We start from the raw sequence: 9,393 nt of genomic DNA, 5'->3' as shown, positions 1-9,393 counted from the left end.
TTTTATGTTACAGAACAAGTGCTTTATTTTCATACCGTAATGTAACTGCAGTGATACTTTAACATCTGTACAAATGCAAAACAAAACACAATGGAGACAATGTCATTACAGGCACAAAAAATGTACAAAGTTATGCAGGCAAGAATGGATTCATCAGTTCATTACATATAAACTATGTATTTAAGCGCTGAAATGATGATACAACAAAAGGCAACAAGTGCTATGCAAACATTATTTACAAACATGTACCACACATTTACTCCCTTCAAAAAGAAAGGTGGTTGCATTACATGTACAAGATTATAGAAATTAATGACATTATGTACAATATTTATAGTTTTAGATTTAAAATAATACAATTATAACATAATTAATGTGTAGGAATTGTTCTCCACCTCTCACAAATCCACAGACACACTCACACTGCACTTCCATCTGTCCTTTTCGTCTGCCTCTACAGTAACAAATGTCTTTTTCTGAATCTGGATCCACTGTCAAAAATGAAACTAGAGACTCTCATATCTAACTCTAAAATAGCAACATCCTCCAAATGATTCCAGTTGAAAGTGTTTTGAGATCATAACCATATTTTCACATGCAAGAGGTTAATTTGGAATGGTCTAACAATCTAAATATGGTTTAAAAAAACAACCTTATAATAAGGCAAACTTCAGTTCAAAGGGTTGGTACAACAAAGCCCTTTTCAAGAGAATCTATTTCTCTGACTCATCAACACACATATCAAACTGCACACACAGACTCCAAGGTTAAGATATGACATAAACAGTCCGAATGCTTCCACAAAACTTGAATGTAACCTATTATGAGGATAAAGATTTTCAATTCACATGTAAGCTTCCCTCATCTTTGACAAAACTGGAGCTGGAGTTTTTTTACAGAATAAAAAGGGTCCTTAATTGAGCCTTATCCTACAATATGAGCTCTAGGTTCCTTTCTTCTATCTATAGACATGTGATGCATGCCAGGCACAGTCTCTCCACAAAGCCAGTTATGTTTCTCGCTGGTGTGTGAAAAAGGGGGATCACTGAGAATTACTCGGACCTTAATATGGCTATTGGACCCTCTGGCATGACAGAGGACAAAGTGCATAGACAGCTCTGCGATCGCTCCACCTGTCAGTGGAATGTATTTCATCCATCCTACTGTAGAACACAGTGCATTATGGTCATCACGCTAATGAATCGACATTCCTGGTCATAGGAAAGAGAGAAAGAGGAGTTGTGGTCAACATGAGAAGGCATGAAGTTTCAAGGCTGGGAAGGGGGATAAAAAGGGTCAAGCCTGTATCATTATCAATACATCCATCTCCAATCTGATACTGCAGTGGAGGCCTGAGAAAGAGAGGAAAAGAAATTGATGAAGAGGTCAGAGGTCAAATGGAAAGCGGATATTTTTCTCCTTGGTCAGCTGGTTTTGCCCTTACATGCAGCAGACATCCAGGACAAAGCCAATAATAGAGAAAACTCATTAATAATACGCTGAGAATTAAATGGTTTTGATTGTTTGAAGAAAAAGAGTGGCGTTTTGCTTTCTTCAGTAAGCCAACAAAAGATTTTAAGAAAGATTCAGGCACATTGTGACATTTTGGAAAGCACAGGCATAAACTGCTCCTCTTTACAAACTGTAAAACACTTTGCCAGTTGTGGTATGCCGGTCAAAAAAAATACAAAAAAAAATCATGCTCACAGTCACTTTCTCACAATATTTTTTTTTTGGTTTTTCGTTCTTTACACACCTGCTGAACTTTGTTCTGCAGAGGAAAGAAGACAAAACACAAATGCATAATAAACATCATTCACATGCACACTCAAAACTATGCAGAATGTTATATTCATTTGGGATTTGAATCCAAAATGTGGATCCAGATGCACAATCACACAAAAGAGGCCTCAATAATTAAAGCTTCAGTTGGTCCTGGAGAGCGGAGTGTTTCAAACCCCCGAGCTGCCTCACTGGTATCACAGTGTACAGTTCTGTAGCTGTAACAGCATTGTATGTCCTCAGGACCAGAGTGGCTTGGCCATGCTGATCGTAATGTGGACATACAACTTAGAAGTTGATCAATACTGCGATGTATTGCTTCCATTTGATCATGTTTTCACTGTCACACTGTACTTTATAACACTCTTTAAGAATAAAGCTGACAGGGAAAAGGTTAACAGTCATATATACGTTTCTAGGAAAGAAAAGGATCATTACACCTGCTTGCATATTCCTGTCATCAAGATATCATGATGACAGTTTGTCTTGGCTTCAGAAAACAATTTAAAGGCAGCGACATCCCACTCGCTTATTCAGAGTATGTTGCATACACTCATCATACTGTTCACATGTGATATTCAAAGAGTGATTTGACTAATTTTTCAGTCCATCGGGCATACAGAGATGTAAGGTTTGCTTATAGAGATGACCTTCTGAGGCTTATGTCTCTTTCCTCTGGTTCCATGACCACCGTGGGCCATTTTGTACCATTACACAACAGAAAAAGTCACTTAAATGCTGCATGAAATTAGCAAAACTCCCTTTTCGCTAAAAGCACAAAAAAAACTGATTAAAAAAAGAGGCAACAAACCATAGAACATTTACACGTTAATAGGGTTGGTCTATAAAAATACATACTGTAGCTACTGTATAAAGAACAGCCTCACAGGCCTTTGAGGTTTTTTCTTGATGGAGGGAGGGGGCAGCATGTGCAGCTGGCAACCCTCAGAAAGCAGGGTAGTAGGGGGGTTGTTTGGGGCTACAGCTGGGGTTATAGTCTCTCCTCTCCCTAGTGGATGGGGTTAATGTCTGTGCGGTGGTTGGCTTGCCCGTGCACACTGCTGCCCCCTACGGTTGTGGTGGAGGTGGTGATGGTGTTGTGCTGAATGACCTGCTGCTGGGAGCACGCTGGCGCTGGACTGCCTGCCGGACTGCTCTCTGGACCTGGGGAGACAGCAGAGACATCAATGAGGATGGACAACATGTGTGTATGTGTGTGTGCAAGTGTAAATACTACGACCTTCAAGCTCTACACAGACGCTTCATGATGTGATAGTAAAATAAATAATAATAAATAACATCTAAATAAAAACAGAACAAATCTCATTATTGTTAAAAAACAGCTTTATTAGCAGATATATTTCAAACACATGACACACTAAATTCACACCTAAAGTCTCACCTGTCATTCCAAAATAGGATGGATAACACAAAAATGGAAAAGTGAATCACTCAACTCCATAAACACGCCTGATGACTTTTGGACACATTGAAGGTGACATCTGTACACAAGCTAGACTCATCGATGAAAGTCTCTCCCAGCCCAGTCTGGGAGTTGGCTCTCCTCTGTATAAAAGAACTATTCAGCCAAGGGGGATGTGAGCCTTATTTTCCTGTGCTAAAGCCACACAGGGAGGTGCCGTATCCTAATTACATGGAAATGTCATTCGTGTCCGTATCAAAGGGTGGGGCTCTGATGTCATGTGCGGCGGAGCCGAGGCACAGTGCAATAATCAGTGAGATCCTGGGGCATCCATGAGATTTTGGATGGCAATGTGCAGCCTGTGACGTCTTTCTCACGTTGTGTCTCGACTGCCTCTGTGCGCAGAGGTGCTGTCAGATGGAAAAACGGGTCTCATACGGGATTCAGACTACCAACTCCCAGTCCAGGCCGGCTACCAGAGTGTGCAACACCCATATGTGAAAGGAAGAGTCCTGCAGCGAGCGTGGGAGCTGGATACCAGCACATAGGAGCAAAGACTCTTGGCAGTCACTGTGTGTCCATCACAGTTCAGTCTGTACAGTTTAAACCTTTCCTCTGGCAAGACAATCAACGAGCATTTTCACAGGAGTGCTATCTGCACTGCAGGGCTAAGGCACACAGATGAAGGTGTGTATTTGGTCAAATTCCCAAGTGTGTGTGTCTGTGTTTGAGCTACTCACTGAGGTAACCTTGGGACTCTTTCTGCATAGTGGTGATGGGACAATCTTTGTGTGTGAGGAGAAGCTGCTTGAGTTGGGTCACCTCGTTCTTTAGCATGGTTACTTCATTCTGAAATGCAGGAAAAACATACAAGCAGATTAAGAGTATCATCCAGGGAATCCACAATTAAAGCAGGCTACACTGTTATCCTATGTATTTACATTATAATAACTATCAGGGTTATTTAATATCTTTGATCTTTGATGTTTTTAACTGAAAAACTGTGTTACAAATTTGCGACATGGAGTTTGAAAGATGAGGTCATTTACCAGGCAGGGAGGGTCTAACAAAAGATGCTATTCAGTTGCATTATGGGAATTGTAGGATCCAGTGTTTTTGGAGCTCTGCTGCTTTGATTTTTACCATTCATTTTTAATCTGTTTCTTGTGAGTCCCCCAACTTAATGGAAGTGCAATGCTAAATCACCCTTTAAGCCCCTTTAAGGTAACTACAAATATTCTACAATGATTCACCAATAATATCTTTATCAAACATGAAATCGTCTAAATAGTAAAACAGGGGTTCAGATGTTTTATACCAGTCCAGCACTGACAACATCCAACTGATTTTGTTAGCATTGGACTCATACGCAAACTCATACCAATCTGACTTACTGCCATTATCTCTGGTGCAAAACGGGATTCTAGCATGAAGGTCTTAAAGGGACAGTTCACCCCCAAATCAAAAATACATATTTTTCCTCTTATTTGTAGTGCTATTTATCCATCTATATTGTTTTGGAGGATTACAGCAGTTTTTAACACCTGAAGCTCATTGTGTACCTGAAGCTGCATGTTGGTCTGAGTGAGCTCTTCCGCTTTCTTCTCTAATGACATCACCCACACTTTTCTCTTCTGTCTGCATCTTGTTGCCGCTGCTCTGTTCCGCTCCAGAAACTTCCGCCGACGTTCGTCCGGATCCTCGTCCACTACTCGCCTGCGCCGCCCGCCGCTGGGGGGCGGAGACTGCATTGTCTGCGTGGGCTGCATCTGCTGGGTTGCAGGTGACATCTGTAACAAGGGGGGAAAGGTATCAGCATCTCTGAGCTCTCTCTCTGATGAGTGTCTGCCACCATCCAACCAGACATGTAACCATTCTGATACACCTGGAAAACAGCCAACCACCTGTTTGCTGTCACCTCTCCACTGCCCTTTAAAGCTTAAAAACAAGCTTCTATACATTACCTCCTGCAGCTATTGCATGTCTGGCAACTTCCCCAAAAACAACATGGTTGTGCTACGTGCCCTGTGAGCCGGGCTGTGGGCGTCAGGAGTGACAGAGTGTGTGAGTGACTGGGCTGATTCACCAGCCTGCCCTCCTTGTTAAAGAGGTGTCAGGAGGCAGTTTTCCACCGCCCACTTCCACTCAGACTAATACCAACAGACACAGTCAAAAGACTTGTTTCTAAAACTGTACGTGCACTGACAGATCTTGACATATTCTTGGCAAGGTCAAGTGTTTTCAGTCTTCAGATCATTACCATTTTTATGAGAACCATGGAAAATACAAGTTGCTTTAATGGCCGCTGTGCCTACAGAGTATGTTGTTTTAATGCCTTAATGATACATTTGGAACATACAGTGAATTGCATTTCTTGATGTCGGACTGTCCTTTATCCAAAATGCTTGGCATTGCAGAGGGCACTAGACAATGTAAGGACAAAGTGTCTCACGTCATGCTATTTTTAATGCTGTGAGCAATACTTTCAAACTTTCATTTAAAACTAAACCAAATATATTCACAGCTAAGATGTTCCAGGACTATTAGCCAAGGCTGTCTGTTCATCATCAGGAACAGCATTTATAAAACTTCTGCAACTGGAGCATGTTGTGGCCATGTAATGGCAGCTTGGCAGAGAAAGATGGCATGGAGCATACTTTTCAAAAGACAGTCCTGAGCATCTTTTATAATGGCCACTTTATGGCCTCTTCATGACCCTTTCCCTCCATGGCAGGAGTCCGACACTGACCTGTAGCTGACCAACCTCAAAGGAAAAAATTACCTTTGAGATGGTTGCCAGGAAACTACTTCGCATTATGGCAGCAGCAAGGGAAAATTGTGTTTGTCCATTGACTTACTGTGAATTTGAAGGATCATTTCAGCTATACTTCTATACTAAACCACTAATAGTTGACTTCAAAACTGCTCAAAGGACTTCTAAAGCGCTGCCTTGAATTAGTCATGGTACCTACACAGTGGCTTCTAGCTATATGAGAGGTTTTAATGTGCAGTGTAGTTAATGTGTTATTGAACTTGTGGCGCTGCCTTTGGGTTGTCTGAAAGCTTCAGCTCTCCCGGGAACGTGCTTTGCTTACATGTGAAGAAGAGTGCATTGGAGGGTGCGGTGAGGTCTGGTGTGGGTGTCCGGGATGGAGGTGGGGATTGTGGGAGTTGTGATGGGGGTTGTGTCCCTGTGGGTGGTGGTGTCCACCCTGGCTGTGGCCCTGGCTGTGGTGGTGATGGCCGTGGTGCTGGTACGCGTGGGGAGGGGCTTGCAGGTGCTGGTGTGGGTGTGAGTGCATGTGATGGTGGCCGCCTTGCTCCTGCCGCGATGACATCATCTCCATCATGTGGCCCATGGAGTTCATGTTGCCGTTGGCGATGGCACCCGGGTGGTGAGAAAGTGCAGCCTTCAGCCTCTGAGTAGACAAAATGGACACCAAACAAAATGTTTAACATCATTTTCTATGAATATTTAAAAAAAGAAGTTTGTTCATGCTCATGATGCGAGCTGATTATCAATGCTTACAGAGCGGGTTCATGTGCTGACTAGGAGATGATGAATGGCTCCATAAATCCATATGTCAGGAGAACAAATCAAAGCCACTTAGGCTGTCCTCTGTCTCTCCTTCAGTCTTGTCATTCTCCCGCTTTACCTTCCATGATTGCCAATCCCACCAGACCCTCCTTTTCATATTACTAATAGCCTCTCTCTCCTCTACGCACGTGTGTGTGTCTGGATGTCTGCCCGTGAGATGAGCTTGCTGGCAAGGTGTAAGCCTCAGGCTGCTCCCTTGCTGTTGACCCAGCAGGAGGTTTGTTGCTTTAACCGTGTGGTCTACTTAGCCCTGACTGAGCAAGTGTCTCTGAGCGGCCTGGAAGGGAGACCAGAGAGAGGCTCTCAAGGTGCACTTGTGTTCCTCGTGTTTACTGAATGCACCTCTCCTCAAGAGTCTGTTTTTCTGGGCATCACATATAGACAACCACAAGACCAGGAAAAAAATCCTAATCCAAATGTACCAAAATATGTCTTCGGGCTTCATCTGTTTTACACATACCTAGTCAAAATAAAAGAAATCCATGTCTGAACCCTTTCATGACTTATTCACATTTTAACAGCTTTAGGAATATCAGGTTCAGAGAGTGTTGAGACTGTTGAACTTTGATTAATGCACATATTTTTACCAAGTCCACTGCTGACATGAATAAATACTTAAATAAACTTAAATAAATACTAAAGTACAGTCTTAGATCCTATCTGTAATTAGTCTACTTGTCACTTTTAGCAAAATGTTATCAACAAAACTGAAAACAAAGTTTTCAGCATTCATTTCAAGGCTACTGTTGTGAATTCCATAAAGTTTTTATTCTCTTTCCCAGTGCTCTCTTTCCTCTCTGCTCCCTTCCCCCTTCTCCCAGCTGCTGTCAGTAAGTCCATGCCGGGTCCAGGGCTCCATATCTTTTAACAACCTTCACATTCATGATTCCCATAGGGAATGGCATCCAGCTGGTCTGGATCACTACGCTAGGACACGACCAGAGCACAGCATCAGCTCTCCACTCCTCTCTCACACTGTCCATGGGTGGAAAGCTTTTTACCAGGAGGGAGAAGACACAGTCAAATAAATGTTTTGAGAAGCGGGACAGTCAAAAAAGAGCATACCCTTCTGGTTTGTATTATATTTACAAATTACATATATGTATTTGTAGTCTAGTTGTCTTTACTTGGCCTTCCATACACCGCACGTGTGATACAGAGAACTGCACATGAAACCGGCACAGTGAAATTATGACCTTGCCAGGGCCTGTTTTGGCTGAGTATAGTTTCTGCTTGTCAAACCAAGGGATGCCTGACATAGTGAAACAGCACTACATTTCTGGAGCTACATGATTTTCTTTTTGTCTGTTGCCCCTCATTACGAATGTTATTTTAAATTTTCTCTTTTAATGTCTATCCATCTGATCACGCCCTCACCCCTGCTAACTGCCCTCACCACAGCCTCAGCAGCACAACTCTCAGGGGCCACAGCCCTTCTTCTTTGTGACCAGTGAGACAGGGGTTAAAATACCACAGAGTTTACACTAAAACACAGCGGGTGGACACAGGCCTGCAGCTGTCCACAACATCACAATCATACTGAGACTTACTGAGGACAGTGAAGAAGGCTCTGACTTAGCGTAATATATTGTTACTATCAACAGTACAAATTACTGTATATGATTTAAGTTTTTGTACTGGATATCTATCTGGACATGGTATAAACATGCAGAAATAACAAACAACTAGTTGACATGCAACTAAAACAGAAAATGGATTTACAGCTTACAGATATCAATCATAGTCACCGGTGTTGACAAGGACGTCTTCCGTGTATCACAGGATGAATTCTGAGGCTGACAACCCTGACTAAACACCTTCCCTTCAGCCTCCAGCTTATCAGTCAGCACCAGAGAGGTGAGGCTCACTCCTCTTGTGAAAGAAGAAAACCAATCAGGGTTTGACAATCTCCTGCCACTTAAGAAACAGAGCAGGCAATCACCTGAATAAACAGAAACCAGAAGACGCTGCTGGCTGGCTGTCTACCTCTGTACAGTGTTTTTGAGGCCCTAGTAAAGTTGTCTGTGTGTGGGTAAGATGCTCATCTGGGGCTGCCTGACTTCCTGCCAACCAGGCACTGGAGGAGAAGGACAGATAGGGTAAAAGGGAGTTAAAGAGGGACAGTGAGAGAGAGAGAGAGATTTCAGGGGTGGGGAGAGATTATATGGCTTCTAGTGTCTCCTCCCCACACACCATCAGTCCAAGACAGCGAGTGCTCATTTATCAGTGTCTCTGAGAGCTTTCCAGCTGGCAGTGCAGCGCTATCTGTTTATTAATTGAATTAGCCCGCATCCGAAGAGGCCCAAGAGTGTCAGAGTACAGAGGCAGGTCAAAGAGCTGAGGGGCCACTCCAAAAGCCTGAGCGGTGATAGTTATAAACAGGATGCAGAAAAAATAATGAAAGAAAAGGACCAGGACTGCCATGGCGCACACAGTGAAGATCACACCAGTTTCACCAAACAAAATTTGATGCAACATAGGTTAATATTTATATTGTTGAACCAAGACAGCACATCTGAAGCAAAACCTATCCCACATAACAAACATATCCAAGAGATATGCGAGAAAAGACGACAGACAACTTAAATAA

The 9,393-nt window shown here is 42.8% G+C and overlaps 1 protein-coding gene across 3 annotated transcripts in view; it reads right to left on the bottom strand.

The window, feature by feature from the left end:
* The window catches only part of creb5b (cAMP responsive element binding protein 5b), a 47,161-nt gene continuing 37,768 nt past the window's right edge, over window positions 1-9,393 (bottom strand). For all 3 annotated transcript variants that reach the window (XM_044207484.1, XM_044207483.1, XM_044207482.1), the window contains exons 8-11: window positions 6,301-6,624; window positions 4,768-4,995; window positions 3,946-4,054; window positions 1-2,946 (exon numbers count right to left, since the gene is read on the bottom strand). In XM_044207484.1, the coding sequence (XP_044063419.1) occupies window positions 2,792-2,946; window positions 3,946-4,054; window positions 4,768-4,995; window positions 6,301-6,624 (816 nt within the window). In that variant the 3' untranslated portion in view covers window positions 1-2,791. The remainder of the gene's footprint in view (window positions 2,947-3,945; window positions 4,055-4,767; window positions 4,996-6,300; window positions 6,625-9,393) is intronic.

This window comes from Siniperca chuatsi, linkage group LG9 (genome assembly GCF_020085105.1).
Source record: "Siniperca chuatsi isolate FFG_IHB_CAS linkage group LG9, ASM2008510v1, whole genome shotgun sequence".
Taxonomy (NCBI): Eukaryota; Metazoa; Chordata; class Actinopteri; order Centrarchiformes; family Sinipercidae; genus Siniperca; species Siniperca chuatsi.
The sequence above is the reverse complement of the archived record's forward strand: the minus strand, read 5'-3'. Positions and strand labels throughout refer to the sequence as shown.